This window comes from Anolis sagrei, chromosome 11 (assembly GCF_037176765.1).
Source record: "Anolis sagrei isolate rAnoSag1 chromosome 11, rAnoSag1.mat, whole genome shotgun sequence".
In the NCBI taxonomy this organism is placed as follows: domain Eukaryota; kingdom Metazoa; phylum Chordata; class Lepidosauria; order Squamata; family Dactyloidae; genus Anolis; species Anolis sagrei.
In genome coordinates this window covers 3,433,278-3,452,500 of record NC_090031.1, presented here as the reverse complement: position 1 = coordinate 3,452,500, position 19,223 = coordinate 3,433,278, and the positions used below count along the sequence as shown (strand labels likewise).

Below are 19,223 nucleotides of genomic sequence, written 5' to 3'. Positions count from 1 at the left end.
TGTGTCAGCTCCACTGGCTGCTGATCCAATTCTGAGCACAATTCAAAGTGCTGGTCTTGACCTACAAAACCCTATATGGTTCTGGCCCAGTGTATCTGTCCGAACGGATCTCCCTCTACATCCCATCTCGGAGTCTAAGATCCTCTGGGGAGGCCCTGCTCTCGACCCCGCCTCTATCAAAAGTGAGGGTGGCGGGGACGAGGAGCACGGCCTTCTCGGTGGTGGCCCCTCACCTGTGGAATTCACTCCCCGGGGAAATTAGATCAGCGACATCCCTCCTTTCCTTTAGGGAAAAATTGAAAACATGGATTTGGGACCAGGCATTCGGACAATCTGGCAGATAAAGAAAGGACTTTGACGATGGACAGGAATTGACTAATGGAATGGAATGATGGAACTCTGAAAGACGAAACACTGAGCATGAGAATAGTTTTATTGATGTGTTATATACCGACTGTTTTAACTGTGATAATTGTTTTAACTATGGTTTTGTACGTTATGTGTAATTTGTGCAGGCATCCAATTGTGCCTTTTTGTAAGCCCCCCTGAGTCCCCCCTCGGGGGTTGAGAAGGGTGGGATAAAAGTACCCGAAATAAAATAAATAAATAAATAAATAAATAACAAAAATGTACAGGCAAGATCTAGATGCCAATGGTTGTATGTCACACTTTTAGATTATTGTATGTATTTGTCTGCGCGGCCAAGGGTGGATGGATGAGCAGCGTTTGGGGAAGCCATCAAACCCGAGTTTGCATAGAACCCACAATGCAACAGGAGGGACCCCTGTGGGGTCGGCCACTCACCTGCCCGGCCCCGTTGCTGCTCAGCTGGTAGACGCTCAGGAGGGGCAGGCAGAGGCTCTGCATGAGGCCCGCTCCGGCCACAGCCACGGCCCCCTGAAAGTGAGAGAGAAAGGCATTCAAATCCATGCACTATTAGGACAGGTATGTTCCTAACAGTCTCCTTCTTTGGAGGTTTTAAAGCAGGGGCTGGATGGCTCTCTGTTGGGAGGGATCGGATGGTGTCTTCCTCTATAGCAGAATGGCCTTTAGAGGTCCCTTCCAACTCTAGGATTCTGTGACACACCTATCATATATCTTTCTCAATCACATCTATCTGTCTCAACCATATCTATTCTACATTTGGCTGGATGGTCCTCTGTCGGGAGGGATCGGATGGTGTCTTCCTGCCTGGCCCCTGGGTCTCTCCCAACTCTGTCTCCTGCGGGGCTCACCTGCTGGGTGCGGGCCAAGGTGAGCAGGAGGTGCAAGGCGGCTTCGGTGAAATGGAGGTTCTGCTTGAGGCGGAGGCTGAGCTCCAGGGTGGTGAAGAGGGTGGGCAGGAGCGGGACCCTCCGGGAGGCCTGGAGCCACGCCTCGCCCTCCTCGTCCGCCGCACACAGCTCCTTGGCCAGGTGCAGGCCCAGCACACACACCTGAGGGGAGGGGAAGGGGAAAGGAAGCACACCCGTCAGGGCATCGCAGGAGGAGGGAGGCCGGGGGGGGGGGGGGGGGGGAGAGAAGGGCGGAAGGGAGAGAAGGAAAGAAAGGAAGGAAAAGAGGGAGAGGGAGAGAGGAAGGAAGGAAAGAAGGATAGAAGGAAGGGGGAAGAGAAAGAGGAGAGGGAGGGAAGAAAGGAAGAAAAGAGAGGAGGGAGGGTGGGAGGGAGGAAGGAAGGAAGGAAGGAGAGGAGGAAGGAAGAGCGAGACAAGCAAGGGAGGGAGGGAAGGAAGGAAAGAGGAAAAGGAAGGTTGAAAGAAAAAGAAGAGAAAGAAGGAAGGAAGGAAGGAAGGAAGGAAGAGAAAGATGGGAGGGAGGGGAGGAAGGAGGGAAGGAGAGGAGGAAGGAAGAGCGAGAGAAGGGAGGGAGGGAGGGAGGGAAGGAAGGAAAGAGAGAAAGGAAGTTTGAAAGAAAAAGAGAGAAGAGAAGAGAAGAGAAGGAAAGGAAAAGAACAGAAAGAGGAAAGGGAGGGGAGGAAGGAATATAGAGAAGTGAGGGAAGGAAGGAAAGAGAGGAGGGAGGAAGGGAGGGAGGGAGGGAGGGAGGGAGGGAGGGAGGGAGGAAGGAAGGAAGGAAGGAAGGGGGAGAAAAGAAAGAGGAGAGGGAGGAAGGAAGGAAGGAAAAGAGAGAGGTGAGGGAAGGAAGGAAAGAGAGGAGGAAGGGTGAGAGAAGGAAGGGAGGGAGGGAAGGAAGGAAAGAGAATAAGGAAGGTTGAGAGAAAAAGAGAGAAGGGAAGGAAGAAAGGAAAGAGAGGGAGGAAGGAAAGAGGAAGGAAGGAAGGAAAGAGGAAGGAAGAAAAGAGAAAGAGGAAGAAAGGAGGGAGGAAAGGGAGAAAAAGGAAGGAAATAAGGAAAACAAGAGGAGGAGAAGAAAAGAAAGAATAGAGGAATGGAAAAAAGGGAAGAAAAGAAGAGAGAGAGAAGGAAAGAAGGAAGGAGAGAGGGGAGTAAATGTCTTGATAAAGAAACAAGCTTTCTTGGAAAGCAGAAGTGGCTTTCAACAATGTCCAGATGCAAATCGGAGCATAATCTGGCTTCAGGATCCCCCAAAATGGCAAAAGGCAGGATATACATAATACAGATTATTGTTGTTGTTGTCATTTGGTTTTCTCAGGAGGCTCTGCAATGGCGGCTACTTGCCCCGTCTCGCTGGTCCTTCTGCCGGTGCCTGGAGGCGTCATCGGTTTCCATGCTGTCCTTGTCCTCCATGGCGGCCTCTCCGGAGGCGCTCAGGCCGTGGCGCGTGTGGTCAAAGAGGGCCAGGAACTCCTCCTGCAGTGTCTCACAGACACTCAGCACCAGCTGCGGATACTGAGGAATCTCGCTCACTGCGACCAGAGGGAAAACAACAACAACACATTGTTAGGAGAGAGGGGCAGGAATGGCCCTTATCTCAATCCCAGGTTGAAACATAAATCAAAAGACAACCTCTTCCCTGCCCCTCTCTCACAAAACCAATATCCCATGAATTGCCTGAATGGTTTTTTAATGCATTTATACAATCTTAACTAGTGTATGCCACCAATTGTTAGACACGCTCTAATGTCCGTACCACCACCACCACCACCAATAACACAGAAGATACACCTGGGATTCTGAGACACATGACAGAAAGGATGACAGATAAGATGACAGACGGATAGGATGGTAGATAGATAGGAAGACAGATTAGATTAAATAGATAGATAGATAGATAGATAGATAGATAGGATGACAGAATAATGGATAGTTGGACGGATGGACAGACAGCATGATAGAATAACAGACAGAGAGAATGATAAATATATAAGAGGATGATAGAGAGGATGATAGACAGATAGATAGGATAGGATGGATAAGATGATGGATGAATAAGCTGATAGAATGTTAACTAGAGAGAGAGTGATAAGATAGGATGATAGACAGATAGATAGAAGGATGGATGGATAGATAGATAGATAGATAGATAGATAGATACACAGAATGATAACTAGAATGAAAGATTGATAGATTAGATAGATAGATCGATACAAAGAATGATAACTAGAATGATCAATAGATTGATAGATACACAGAATGATAACTAGAATGACAGATAGATAGATAGATAGATACACAGAATGATAGATAGAAAGATAGGTAGATAGATAGATCAATAGATTGATAGATATGCAGAATAATAACTAGAATGATAGATAGATCAATCGATAGATTGATAGATACACAGAATGATAACTAGAATGATAGATAGATCAATCAATAGATCGATAGATACACAGAATGATAGATAGAATGATAGATAGATAGATAGATAGATAGACGGACAGACAGACAGTTTACAGTTTACAGAGCGTAGCAAATGTGAAGTTCCTTTTTCTATTATTTGTACTGTATTTTCTACCTCTTTTCTATGTAAATGCCAATAAAGGCTTATTGGATTGGATAGACAGACAGAATGATAACTAGAATGATAGATAGATAGGCAGATAGACAGGTGGGATGATAGAGAGAGAGAAAGAGAGAGATGGGCAGGTAACAGGATGATAGACAGGTAAATAGAATAATGGATGGATGGCTAGATAGATAGGATAGACAGATATTATTTATTTATTTTTATTTATTTACTATACTTATATACCGCCTTTCTCAGCCTTATCGGTGACTCAAGGCGGTTTACAACAAGTCAGTACACATAACAACAAAGTACAAATTGAACATTAAAACAGTATAAAACCACAATAGAAACAATAAAAACCAACAACAGTATAAAACCACAATAGAAACAAAGTGAGAAAAAGAACAAAAACACACAGAGCAATGTTCTCTCTTCCTTAGGAGGCTTTTCTTTGTAGAAAAATAATATGGTTACACTATTTACAATAACAAGTCAGCTTTGGCCCACTGACTCTAACAGGCTTCGGCCTACTATTTCAGTGCTTGACACACACTTTTGTAATATTTAATAGGATAGGGAAATTTTAGGTATAAATTGATAGAATTATGGATGATAGATAGATAGGACATCTATCCCTCATCCTAGGAGTCACAGCAAAGAGCAACACTTCCAATTGCTGCTTCTTCCTGTATTTAAAGCCCTAAACGGTTCCGGCCCAAGCTACCTATCCGACCGCATCTCTGCCTATGAACCCACCAGGACTTTGAGATCTTCCGGGGAGACCCTGCTCTCGATCCCGCCTGCTTCTCAAGCTCGGCTGGCGGGGACGAGAGATAGGGCCTTCTCGGTGGTGGCTCCTCAGCTGTGGAACGCCCTTCCCATGGACATTAGACTAGCACCATCTCTAATGGTATTCCGCAAAAAGGTGAAGACCTGGCTGTTTGAGCAGGCGTTTGAATAATTAGTGCAATGATTGGTTAATCAACACTGGAATGGAACAATGGATGACGAATCTGGAACATGTTTTTGATGACGAGACGACAGTGAATGGGTCGTGTAATGTGTAATGTGTTAGGTTGTTAACTGTTTCTATACTGTAGCACTGAATTTTTGCTGTTCGTATTTGTTGTGAACCGCTGTGAGTCGCCTTCGGGCTGAGAACAGCCGTATAGAAGTAAGGTAAATAAATAATAATAAATAATAATATTTATTATGGTTGAGAAACCTCGGGAAAGGCACTAAGTCTCCCTTCTTTACCTCTCATCTCCTTGACCTGGAGGAGCGTGACCAGGGCCGAGAAGACTTTGGCCTTGGTCTTCTCCATCATGGCGGGGTCGGCCTGGAGGACGCCGTCCAGGATCTGCGTCAAGGAAGCCACGATCTTGTCCACGGGGCCCAAGGCGCTGGAGGGGGGAGAGGAGGAGAGGCCCGTGAAAGATAGAATCATAGAATCAAAGAGTTGGAAGAGGCCTCATGGGCCATCCAGTCCAACCCCATTCTGCCAAGAAGCAGGAATATTCCATTCAAATCACCCCTGACAGATGGTCATCCAGCCTCTGTTTAAAAGCTTCTAAAGAAGGAGCCTCCACCACACTCCGGGGCAGTGAGTTCCACTGCTGAACGGCTCTCACAGTCAGGAAGTTCTTCCTCGTGTTCATCAACCCGCAAACGCTAATGCCCTTTGTGTGCTGCGCCTCTCTGTCTCCCCCAGTGGGATGAATGGATGGAAAGAGAAACCGTAGGATGAGGGATTTTTGACTCTGGAGGGGCCTACCTACCTCTTCCACTGTCGCAGCAGGATCAAGAGAAGGGTGCAGAGCATGGAGCCCAGCTGTAGGCAGCAAACCGACGTCGGGACCAGGAGCTGCGGAAAGGATAGCGTGGCTTTTCACGTGCCCCAAATATCATTAGGACAAATCCCCCCCTCCACCTCCAAGGCAGATATTATATATACTGAACACACTGAACCCCACCCCACAACCTTGTGCATTTTGTACAATTAAATAATTAATTTTTTCAAATATGTATATAAACCCAAGCACTCACTAAGGCCTTGGTTCCGGTCAAGACGTCGAGAAACAGTTGCTGGACATCCAAGTCGGACAACTGCATCAGGTCAGCCTACAGAGAAGAGAGTACCAGTTAATGTATGGAAGAGAAGGAGGGAGATTTTGAATCTGAATGATGTTTTGGATTCTGGGTACTATTTGGTGTATGAGATATATAACTATAGATATAGATATGGCTTTTAGAGTAACATTTTTAGTTGGAACGATAAACCTTTTGGGTCCTGGGTGCAATATAGTGTATGAGAGAGGGAGGAAAATATATATACGAACTTTAGAGTAATGTTTTGAGCCTGAATGATGTTTTGGATCCTGGCTATTATTTAGTTTACAAGACAGACAGATATAGATATACACATGACTTTTATTTTTAGTCTGAACAATACATTTTTTGGATCCTGGGTGCAATTCCGTGTATGAGATATATATATATATATATATATATAGAGAGAGAGAGAGAGAGAGAGAGAGAAGATATATATGGCCTTTAGAGTAACATTTGTAGTCTGAACGATAAATGTTTTGGATCCTGGGTACAATTTAGTGTATGAGAGATAGATACACACACACACACACAAATAACTACACACACACACACACAAATATATATATATATATACACACACATACATATAATTATATATATATATGCACACACAGACATACAATTCCATATATACACACACGAATAATTTTTATACATACATATAGTTAGATACACACACAGTTACATATATATAATTATATATTCACACACATAATTATATATATTTATTTGGTTTACTTTTACCCCGCCCTTCTCACCCCGAGGGGGACTCAGGGCGGCTTACATATCCAAGGCACAATTCGATGCCCATAACATACAACAGTAATAAAACAAAATAGCATAAATTAGCAACCAACAATGATACATTACATCTATAACCGATAAAACCAATAAAACCAATAAAAATTTCATACAAACCAATACAAACCAATTACTCCTTATTGCTGGTCCATGTTCGCTATCTCATAGTTCAAAGTTTCCACACGCATGCATATAATTATATATATAATTCTATATATACACACACAGATATAATTATATATACACACATAATTATATATATATACACACACACTACGCACACATACATATAATTATATACACACACATAGATATAATTACATATATATAATTATATATGTATTTATATACACACATACACACATAATTATATATGCACACGAATAATTTCTATATATATATATACACACACACACATAATTTTATATCTATCTATCTATCTATCTATCTATACACACATATACATTTGAGAGTCTGAATTATAAATGTTGTGGTTCCTGCATTGCTTCTGTGTTTGAGAATGCCTTGACTTCAGTGCTTTTCCACAGAGCCACAACCAGTGTGGGAAGAGAATCAACACTGTGTTCAGACTTAAAAGGTTACTCTAAAAGCCCAATGTATGGCGCAAACACAAAGGGGTGCCTGAATGCTTACGTGGCTGGCAGAGACGATGAGCATCATGCGCCAGGCGGAGATGAGCATCTGGTACTCGGCCACAGAGGCAAAGCCCAGGCCTTCAGTCTCGGCTACGTGGGTCGCCAGGGCCTTCACGTACCCCGACCAGTAGGCAAAGCGCCCCTCCGTGCAGAAACGCCGCAGCGCCTCCTTCAAGGACTGGTCCAAGGAACCCCTGCAAATGCCGCAAAACAAGAGAATGCCATCAGGCCTTTGGACTCTCCTCCACCTCCATAACAACAGCTTTAAAACTAGGCGCAGGCGTATCAAACGTGTGTGAACAGAAGGCAGAAAAGATTATACACACACACACATATATATATACTCAACAAGGAAGCTGGGAATTAACTCCAATCAAGGGAAACCTTTACCTTTAATAATTTGTATTCCACTTTATTTATTTATTTACAGCATTTATATTCTGCCCTTCTCACCCCGCAGGGGACTTACGGCAGATCACTACATATACATATACATGGCAAACATTCAATGCCATAGACACACAACATATATAGACAGACGCACAGAGGCTATTTAACATTCCAGCTTTTTCATGAGGGTATTCTGGCCACCAGGGGAGCTGTTGCTTCACCATCCACCTGCAACACTGATGAAGTACTTCCTCATTCTTTCCATGCTTGCTGGAGATTTTTATGGCATCGTAAATTAGTTAAATTAGCCTCCTTGAGTAGGCGGTACCTACATTTCCTACTTGACAGATGCAACTGTCTTTCAGGCTGCAAAGGTTGACAGCAAGCTACACAAATTGGTGGGACACTCACTCCAACCCGGGCTGGCTTTGAACTCATGACCTTTTGGTCAGTAGTGATCTTAATGCAGCTGACTCCAAGCCAGCTGCGCCATAGTCCTGATGCTCATTAAAAAAGACTCAAAGCAACTCACAATAAAACCAAAATAATATAATTTGAAACCTAAGATATACACAAACATTAAAATACAATTAAATATTAATAGTCCAAAGGAAACAGTTAATACTAAAGCAATAAAGAGGGAGGGAGGGAGGGAGGGAGGGAGGGAGGGAGGGAGGGAAGGAAGGAAGGAAGGAAGGAAGGAAGGGAGGGGGAAAGAAGGAAGGAAGAGAAAGGAAAAGAAGGAAAAGGAAGGGAAGAAGAAAGAAGAAAGGGAGGGGGAGAAAGAAAAAGGAAAGAAGAAGGAAAGAAGGGAAAGTAAAGATGTGAGGGAAGGAAGAAAAAGAAAAGAAGAGACCAAAGAGAAAGGAAAGAGAGAGAGAGACGCTTCCTGCGACACTTACTTGACCACGCAGTAGATCTCGAGGCAAATGATTTTCATGATCAAGGCACACATATCCAGGATGCTGAGCTGCAAAGAAGAGAAGGACAAGCTGATGGAGATACACAGGCGGCCTCCTCGAACCGAAGATACTATTAACCTATGGAGACCTTGGGGTATCCATGTGCTCCCCGTACAATCTCTTTGCCTTTGAACTGCAAGTAAAGAGGGGGCAGTGTACCTCTGACATCTCGGAAGGCGGAGGGAGGGTCCCAAAAAGCGGGTTGGTCAAGTTTTCCCAAAATTTGGGCCTGTAAATGCAAAACACAAATATCAGTGCATCATGCCCAGCGTTTATTTTTTTAATTTTTAACTATTACATCCGGCCCGGCCATAGGTTTTTAAATCCTTGCATGTTAATGTTCCTATGTGATTTATTTAACGGTATTGTTGTCATTTTTGGTTTATTGCTTTCTTGTTTATTGATGTGTTGTTGGGCTTGGCCTCATGTAAGCCGCTCTGAGTCCCTTGGGAAGATGGAAGCAGGGTATAAATAAAGATGATGATGATGATGATTATTATTATAAGAAATGACATTGATAACCCAGAAAGACTCCTCCTGAGAAAAAAATTATAATATCACAAAGGATTATTTATTTATTTTACTTATTTATTTATATGCTGCCTTTCTTGCCCCAAAAGGGACTCGGAGCGGCTTACAAGATATATATACATACAATATATTGAATTATTAGCACAGTACAATATCAGTATTATATATTATTATTTTTATCATTTTTATTTGAAACATAACAAGATGAGTTATTATTATCATTACTATTTGAAACACAACAAGTGCAATATAGTAATATATAATACTGATATTGTACTATGCTAATAATATAATATATTGTATAAAAATATATATCATAAGCTGACAAGGGTGAGAAGGGTGGCATATAAATGCCATATATGTGTGTGTGTGTGTGTGTGTGTGTGTGAAGGTAAAGTTACTCATGTCTGATTCTGGGGTGTGGTGCTCATCTCCATTTCTAAGCCAAAGAGCCAGCGTTGTCCGTAGACACCTCCAAGGTCATGTGGCCGGCATGACTGCATGGAGCGCCATTACCTTCCTGCCGGAGCGGTACCTATTGATCTACTCACATTTGCATGTTTTCGAACTGCTAGGTTGGCAGAAGCTAGGGCTGACAGCGGAAACTCACGCTGCTCCCCGGAATCGAACCTGCGACCTTTCAATCAACAAGCTCAGCAGCTCAGTGCTTTAACCCACTGCACCACCGGGGGCTCCACATATATATACTGTACTACACCATTGTAGTGTATTATTAGTAATATTACATGTAATATATTTAATTAAAATATTGTATTATTATTATTATTATTATTATTAGTAGTAGTAGTAGTAGTAGTATTATATTGTCTTACATTATAATATTATAAATATTATATGCATACATGATATATTATATTATATTATATTATTAGCAAAACACAAGAGACAAGATGGAACTGTCTTCAACTGTAGCCCCCCCTCTCTTCACTCTGGCCAAAGCAGCAGTTGGTACCTGGAGCAGGGGGCTCTCAACTGATGATACAGGCAGGAGACAAGATACAACTTCACCCACTTCATAGGAAATCTGCTACCAAACAGGAGCTTTTTTGTTAAATTCCAGGGACAGAGAAGCAGATGGCAGAAACAGAAGTACAGCCTGCCTCAAGGGAGCTTGCTTGCTCCATCAATGTTTAACATTTACACAAATGATAAGCCACTGCCAGAAGGACAGAGAGTTTCATCTACGCTGAAGATCCTGCCATCACCACCCAAGCAGGGAGCTTTGAAATGGTTGGACAGAAGCTCTCCAAAGCTTTAGTTGTTCTTACTGCCTATTTCAGGGAAAACCAGCTGATTCCTAATCCATCTAAAACACAGATGTGTGCTTTCCATCTTAAGAAGAGACAAGCGTCCCAAGCTCTGAGGATGATCTGGAGCATTAATAGGAGCCTAGTGTCTAGATCTAGGGAAGTAATGCTACCCCTCTATTCTGCCTTGGTTAGACCACACCTGGAATATTGTGTCCAATTCTGGGCACCACAATTCAAGAGAGATATTGACTGTAAGCTGGAATGTGTCCAGAGGAGGGCGACTAAAATGATCAAGGGTCTGGAGAACAAGCCCTATGAGGAGCGGCTTAGGGAACTGGGCATGTTTAGCCTGAAGAAGAGAAGGATGAGAGGAGATATGATAGCCATGTATAAATATGTGAGAGGAAGCCACAGGGAGGAGGGAGCAAGCTTGTTTTCTGCTTCCTTGGAGACTAGGACGTGGAACAATGGCTTCAAACTACAAGAGAGGAGATTCCATCTGAACATGAGGAAGAACTTCCTGACTGTGAGAGCCGTTCAGCAGTGGAACTCTCTGCCCCGGAGTGTGGTGGAGGCTCCTTCTTTGGAAGCTTTTAAACAAGGGCTGGATGGCCATTTGTCAGGGGTGATTTGAATGCAATATTCCTGCTTCTTGGCAGAATGGGGTTGGACTGGATGGCCCATGAGGTCTCTTCCAACTCTTTGATTCTATGATTCTATAATTGCAGCACAACCAAATACCCAGGAGTCACTCTGGACCATTGTCTGACCTACAAGAAGCACTGCTTGACTATCAAGCAAAAAGTGGACGCTAGAAATAATATCATACGAAAGCTCACTCATACAACCTGGGGATCACAACCAGACACAGTGAAGACATCTACCTTCGCGCTTTGCTATTCTGCTGCTGAGTACGCACGCCCAGTGTGGAACACATCTCACCACATTAATAAAGTGGATGTGGCTCTTAATGAGACATTCTGCCTCATCACAGGAGATCTATGCCCTATGCCACTGGAGAAATTATACTGTTGAGCCAGTATTGCACCACCTGACATCTGCCGGGAAGTATCAGCCAGCAATGAAGGTCCAAGGTGTGGACATCTCTGGCCCATCCTCTATTTGGATATCAGCCAGCACACCAATACCTTAAATCAAGAAACAGCTTCCTAAGATCTACAGAGATACTTGCAGAAACACCTCAGCAAGCAAGAGTCCAAAAGTGGCAGGCGAAAACCCAGAACCTCAATCAGTGGCTGAGACTGGGTGAGAGACTCCCTCCTGGGCACACAGAAGACTGGGAGACTTGAAAGGCGCTGAACAGACTGCGCTCTGGCATCACAAGATGCAGAGCCAATCTTCAGAAATGGGGCCACAAAGTGAGTCCATGACGTGCGAGCACAGAGAAGAGCAAACCACAGACCACCTACTACAATGCAGTATGAGCCCTGCCACATGCACAATGGAGGACCTCCTTACAGAGATACCAGACGCACTCCAAGTGGACAGCTTCTGGTCAAAGGACATTTAGTATCATGCCAAGTTTTTTATATCTTTGTTTGTGTTTTTTCTATATATTATAACTGTATTTTCAATTTGCTTCTGGCACGGTAAATGAATACCCAGGGACACCCAAATGGGAGGCTCACTTTGTGCGGAGGACCAGCATGGCACTATCCCGGCGGTCCTGCCACAGGGCATGGAGGAAGGCCACAGTGGCACGCTGCAGCAGCGGAGGGCACCAGTGCTCGTTGTAGTGCTTGGAGTCGATCAGTTCCAGGACGACGTGGAGGCAGCTCCATTTGCCCAGGTGGAATTCCTACAAGGACAGAGACGGGGAAGAACGCCGGACTCACAGCACTCTCGACCAGACCTCGAACCATAGCCCCACAGAGGGGGCTGGACTAGATGGCCCCTGGGGATCCCTCCCTTCCAGCTCTTGGAGGGCCTACCTTGGAGCCCTGGCTGCCATCGGTGACTTCCAGGTTGAGGAAGAGCTCAATGAGTCCCGGCTGCGTCTCCACAGCAACGGTGAGGAACTCCAGGATCATGACCTTGATGCGCATGTCTTCCGCTCGGCTCTGCAAACGGGTCAGGAAGGCGTCCCGGATGGCGGCCGCGTCGTTGCCCAGGCAAGCGTACACTGACATCGGGGCCACCTGGGGAACACATAAGAATATTAATACTACTATTATGAATAAAAATAACATCAATAATATCAATATCAGTGGTGCTAACCTGGGGAAAACATAACATAAGGATATTAATAATACTATTATGAATACAAATAACATAAATAATGTCAATATCAATGGTGCTAATAATAGTAGTACTATTATTAAGAAAATAATATTAGCAATATCGATATCAATGGTGCTAATAATAGTAATGTTGCTGTTAACTTCATTCAAAGAGGCACTATCACTCAGGGAGTTCATGTAATAATAATAAGTCATTGTTGTTGTCGTCATCATTCAATTTCCTGCCCTCTTATCACTGTTAAGAGCAAGTTCAGCAGCTCAAGGTCTTGATCTAAGTTACTCAGGGAGCTCATGTAATAAATAACAATAATAATAATAATAATAATAATAGAGACTAAGCTTTATTGTAAGAACTCTATTCTGAGGTAGGTAAGTTACTCAGGGAGCTAATGTCGTCATTGTCGTAGTAGTAGTAGTAGTAGTAGTAGTAATAATAATAATAATAATAATAATAATAGAGATTAAGCTTTATTGTAAAGACTCTATTCCCAGGTGGGAAAGTTACTCAGGGAGTTAATGTAGTAGTAGTAGTAGTAGTAGTAGTAGTAAGAATAATAATAATAATAATGTAACAATATAATAATAATAATAATAATAATAATAATAGATTAAGCTTTATTGTAAGAACACTATTCTCAGGTGGGAAAGTTACTCAGGGAGCTAATGTAGTAGTAGTAGTAGTAGTAATAATAATAATAATAATAATAATAAAGAGATTAAGCTTTATTGTAAGGACTCTATTCTCAGGTGGGAAAGTTACAAAGGAAGCTAATGTAGTAGTACTAGTAGTAGTAATATAACAATATAATAATAATATTAATAATAGAGATTAAGCTTTATTGTAAGAACTCTATTCTCAGGTGGGTAAGTTACTCAGGGAGCTAATATAGTAGTAGTAGTAGTAGTAATAATAATAACAATAATAATAATAATAATAGAAATTAAGCTTTATTGTAAGGAATCTATTCTAGGTGGGAAAGTTACTCAGGGAGCTAATGTAGTAGTAGTAGTAGTAGTAGTAGTAATAATAATAATAATAATAATAATATAAGAATATAAGAATAGAGATTAAGCTTTATTGTAAGGACTCTATTCTCATGTGGGAAAGTTACTCAGAGAGCTAATGTAGTAGTAGTAGTAGTAATAATATATCAATATAATAATAATAATAATAATAATAATAACAGAATCCAGCATATATATCTCATTTGATGTGACATACTGTGTTTTTGTGTCATAAAATAATAATAATAATAATGATAATAATAATGATAATAAGGATGAAAGGCCAAAGGTGAGCCTTCGTTTCCTGGACTTACAGTGGAGAGGCGCTTGAGGAGCTGGACGGCAAGGCGTGGCAAGGCTGGGTCATGCTTGTGGTAGATGTACTTGGCCAAGACAGCGATCAGGTTGCTGCGGTGGGCGCCTGCGGAGGAGAAACATCCCTTGAAAAAGCTCTAAGGCGGGCATGGGCCAACTTCAGGCATCCAGGTATTTTGGACATCAACTCCCAGAATTCCTAACAGCTGGTCTGACCTGGGGTTAAGAGGGCCCAGCAGAGACTGCCCTACCTGAGACTCCTAAGGAAGCATCAACTAAATGGGAAACTGCTGGTGGCTTTCTAGTGTCCTCACCTAGTGCATCTGCGCATGGTTTGGGATTGGCACAGTGGCAAATCGGAAGGCACTCCAAAGGGTCACCACCTTCTGCACAGAGAATCATGGGTAGCCCTTTTCCTCCCCTCTTTAGAAGGACTCTACAATTCCTGCTGCCTTGAGAAAGTTCCAAGCATTCTTGGAGATCCATATTTTTTTTATTATTGTCACTTGGCGGATGGTACAGGGTGACAAAGGCAAGGACAAACAGACTGAAGGATCGCTTTTATCCTATGTTAACTCCCTGGTTTCACACTGATGTGGCATTGGAGGCTGTGTGGTGGTGGTAGGATGTGTTGCTTTGTGGTGTGTGTGGGAGAAAGCATGTCATTTTGTTGCGCAACAGCAGAATGACAATTCTGTTCTGATTGCCTCCTTACCGTGCTGCGTGAGGGCCTGCTCCAGGGGAGAGACCACGCTGGAGGGAGCCTTGAGCCGGATGACGTTGTTGGTCACCGAGGCGGCAAGCTTCACCGTCTGGATAAGCAGCTGGCCCTGGCCCTGGCCCTCCCCGCTGCCGGAGCAACAACACAAATACAAAATCAGTCCCACACCATTGTTCCCTATTGATAGTTACAAGGAGGTAAGTTAGCCTAAAATAATCATCATCATCGTCTCACACCGACATTTATAAAGAGAGGTCACCCTAAAATAGAAATAATAATAATAATCTTACATTGACATTTGCAAAGAGATAAGTCACTCTAAAATAATAATAATCATCATCATCATCATCATCATCATCTCACACTGACAGGTGCAAAGAGTTAAGTCACCCTAAAATAATAATAATAATAATAATAATAGTAATAATCTCACGCTGACATTTGCAAAGAGTTTAGTCACCCTAACATAATAATAATAATAATAATAATAATCTCACACAGATATTTGGAAAGAGAGAAGTCACCCTAAAATAATAATAATAATATCACACTAACATTTGCAAAGAGATAGGTCACCCTAATATAATAATATAATCATCACCATCATCATAATCTCACACAGAGTTTAATCACCCTAATATCATCATCATCATCATCATCATCATATCACACTGACATTTGCAAAGAGATAGGTCACCCTAATATAGTCATCATCGTCATCTCATACTGATATTTGGAAAGACAGAAGTCACCTTAAAATAGTAGTAATAATAATAATAATAATCTCACACTGACATTTGCAAAGAGATTAAGTCACCCTAATATAATAATAATAATATTAATAATAATAACAACAATCATCATCATCATCATTATCATCATTATCTCACATGGATATTTGGAAAGAGAGAAGTCACCCTAAAATAATAATAATAATAATAATAATAATAATCTCACACTGACATTTTCAAAGAGATAGGTCACCCTAATATAATAATAATCATCATCATCATAATCATCACCACCACCACCGCCACCATCTCACACTGATATTTGGAAAGAGAGAAGTTACCCTAAAATAATAATAATAATAATAATAATAATCTCACACTGACATTTGCAAAGAGTTTAGTCATCCTAATATAATAATAATAATAATAATAATAATAATCTCACGCTGTCATTTGCAAAGAGATAGGTCACCCTAATATTATAATAATAATCATCATCATCACCATCATCATCTCACGCTGATACAATCATCACCCTAATACAATCATCATCACCACCACCACCACCACCACCATCATCTCACACTGATATTTGGAAAGAGAGGTTACCCTAAAATAATAATAATAATAATAATAATAATCTCACACTGACATTTGCAAAGAGTTTAGTCACCCTAGTATTATACTAATAATAATAATAATAATAATAATAATAATAACAATAATAATAATCTCATGCTGACATTTGCAAAGAGATAGGTCACACTGATATCATCATCATCATCTCACACTGATATTTGGAAAGAGAGAAGTTACTCTAAAATAATAGTAATAATAACCTCACATTGACATTTGCAAAGAAATTAGTCACCCTAATTAATATAATCATTATTATTATCATTATCATCTCACACTGATATTTGGAAAGAGAGAAGTCACTCTAAAATAATAATAATAATAATAATAATAATAATAATCTCAGTGATATTTGCAAAGACTTAAGTCACCCTAAAATAATAATAATAATAATAATAATAATAATAATTTTATGCTGAAATTTGCAAAGAGTTTAGTCACCCTAATATCATCAGCAGAAGCATCTCACACTGACATTTGCAAGGAGAGAAGTCACAAGATGATAATAATAATAATAATAATAATAATAATCTCTTTCTGACAGAGAAAGAGATTATTATTATTATTATTATTATTCACCCTAAAGTAATAATAATAATCCCATGGTGACATTTGCAAAGAGATAAGTCACCCTAAAATAATAGTCGTCGTCATCATCATCATCATCATCATCTCACAATGACATTTGCAAAGAGAGAAGTCACAAGATGATAATAATAATAATAATAATAATAATAATAATAATCTCTTTCTGGCAGGTGCAAAGAGATAAGTCACCCCAAACTAATAATAATAATAATATCACACTGGCATTTGGGAAAAGATTAGTCACTTAGGATGCTATTCAAGGATTGAATAGCATCTGCCGCAAGGCAATGGAAGGCATCAAGGAGTAGCGCCAAGCCAAAGCAACAGAAATGCCACTCACCTGCTGCCCTGGGCGGCCATGACGGCGTCGATGGCGTCCACTCCGATGCCCATGATGTTGATGACCGCCTGCCCGGCTTCGGTGTTGGCCAGGCTGAAGATGCACAGGGTCTGGAGGCTGGGGGCATTGCTAGGAGGCAAGGACACAACAGGGATCAACTAACTCCAAATAATAACAACAACAAAAACATTTAAATGAGACCTAAGTCTTGCAAATGCTGGCAAGAGACTGGGGATCCATGGAAAGGCAGGAGGCTATAGAAGGGAATGTATATTTATGCACATAGCGTTCAGTACACTGCAACATCGAAGTTTTATGATTGTTGTTATTGTTATTACCTGCTCTGCGGATCCATTTCAGGGCACAGGTTTAAGATGGCGTGGATCAGCTGCAGAATATGGCTTCCTAGGGGAGCAAAGGGGGGGGGGGAGGCATATATCTTACAAGGAATGTCGTCCTTATTTTCGCTTTATTATTTCACTTCAGGAGACACTCATGATGGGAATACAACCCACTGTGGCATGGACGTATTGAATGGATGTCATTCCACTTTGCTTTAGATAAATCAATCGGTGGTCTCCGTCCAGGCGCCCCTCTGTCAGGAGGGCTCAGATGGTGTCTTCCTACATTACAGCGGAAGGGGGTTGGACTAGATGGTCTTCAGAAGTTCCTTCCAACTCTAGGATCCGATACTTATCATATATCTTTCACAATAGCATCTAGGTATGTATCTATCTGTCTCAATCATACCTATGGCTGGATGGTCCTCTGTTGAGAGGGATCGGATAGTCTCTTCCTACATTATGGCAGAAGTGAGTTAGACTAGCTGGTCTTCAAAAGTCGCTTCCAACTCTAGGATTCGATACTTATCATATAACATTCTCAATAACATCTATGTATCTATCTGTCTCAATCATATCTATGGCTGGATGGCCCTCTGTCGAGACGGATCGGATAGTGTCTTAAGATTAGAAGGGGGTTAGACTAGATGGTCTTCAAAGTCCCTTCCAACTCTAGGATTCTATAATTACATCTTTCTCAATAACATCTATGTATGTATCATCTGTCTCAATCATATCTATGGCTGAATGGCCCTCTGTCGAGAGGGATCAGATAGTATCTTCCTACATTATGGCAGAAGGGGGTTAGACTAGATGGTCTTCAAAAGTTCCTTCCAACTCTAGAATCCTATACCGATCATATATCTTCCAGGATTCTATGCCTATCATATATCTTTCTCAATCGCACCTATGTATGTATCTCTCTGTCTTAATCATATCTATTGCTGGATGGCCCTCTGTCAAGAGGGATCAAGTGGTGTCTTCCCGTTTAATAGCAGAAATGGGTTGGACTGCATGGCCTTTAGAGGTCCATTCCAACTCTAGGATTCTATGATATATCTATCCTATATCTTTCTGAATCATATCTCTGTATCTATCTATCTATCTATCTATCTGTCCTAATCATATCTATGGCTGGATGGTCCTCTGTTGGGAGTGATCAAATGGTGTCTTCCTGCATTATGGTGGAAGGGGGATGGACTGGATGGCCTCTGGAGTTCTCTTCGAGCCCCATTCCCTCCCTGGAGAGGAGCCCTTGCTCACCGATCCGCTCCCTGGCTCCGTGGGAGTTGTAGCGCCACTTGTGATAGTTGGGCAGCATCTCCTTCAGGACGAAGACGACGCAAGGCACCAAACCCTGGCTCTGGGTGCTTCCCAGCTGGCCCTGAGGAAGGCAATCAGGCCACAGGTATCTTAAGAAGAGCAACAACTTATCATGGAATCAATAATAATCGTGATCTTGTTTGCTGTTGTGTATCAAATAATAATAATAATAATAATAAACAACAAATTATGAGATTTTCCTGAAATCCAAAGGAGCAGATTGAGGATTATTATTATTAGTAGTATTATTTTAATAAGCAACATCAATTATTAATGATACATCTTTTGTTAAGAGGCTAGCAAAAACCCAAACCCGGAAAAACATTTAAACATTTCTTGGACATCCATCAGGAGGGATCGGATTGT

The 19,223-nt window shown here is 41.7% G+C and overlaps 1 protein-coding gene across 1 annotated transcript in view; it reads right to left on the bottom strand.

The window, feature by feature from the left end:
• NUP188 (nucleoporin 188) overlaps positions 1–19,223 on the bottom strand; it is a 57,431-nt gene that overhangs the window by 15,383 nt on the left and 22,825 nt on the right. The window contains exons 21-36 of the mRNA XM_060757523.2: positions 18,798–18,918; positions 17,532–17,598; positions 17,194–17,322; positions 14,893–15,026; positions 14,177–14,283; positions 12,549–12,755; positions 12,246–12,415; positions 8,954–9,023; positions 8,735–8,802; positions 7,441–7,636; positions 5,920–5,994; positions 5,652–5,737; positions 5,131–5,276; positions 2,640–2,827; positions 1,236–1,436; positions 805–897 (exon numbers count right to left, since the gene is read on the bottom strand). Coding sequence (XP_060613506.2) covers positions 805–897; positions 1,236–1,436; positions 2,640–2,827; positions 5,131–5,276; positions 5,652–5,737; positions 5,920–5,994; positions 7,441–7,636; positions 8,735–8,802; positions 8,954–9,023; positions 12,246–12,415; positions 12,549–12,755; positions 14,177–14,283; positions 14,893–15,026; positions 17,194–17,322; positions 17,532–17,598; positions 18,798–18,918 — 2,058 coding nt within the window. The remainder of the gene's footprint in view (positions 1–804; positions 898–1,235; positions 1,437–2,639; positions 2,828–5,130; positions 5,277–5,651; positions 5,738–5,919; positions 5,995–7,440; positions 7,637–8,734; positions 8,803–8,953; positions 9,024–12,245; positions 12,416–12,548; positions 12,756–14,176; positions 14,284–14,892; positions 15,027–17,193; positions 17,323–17,531; positions 17,599–18,797; positions 18,919–19,223) is intronic.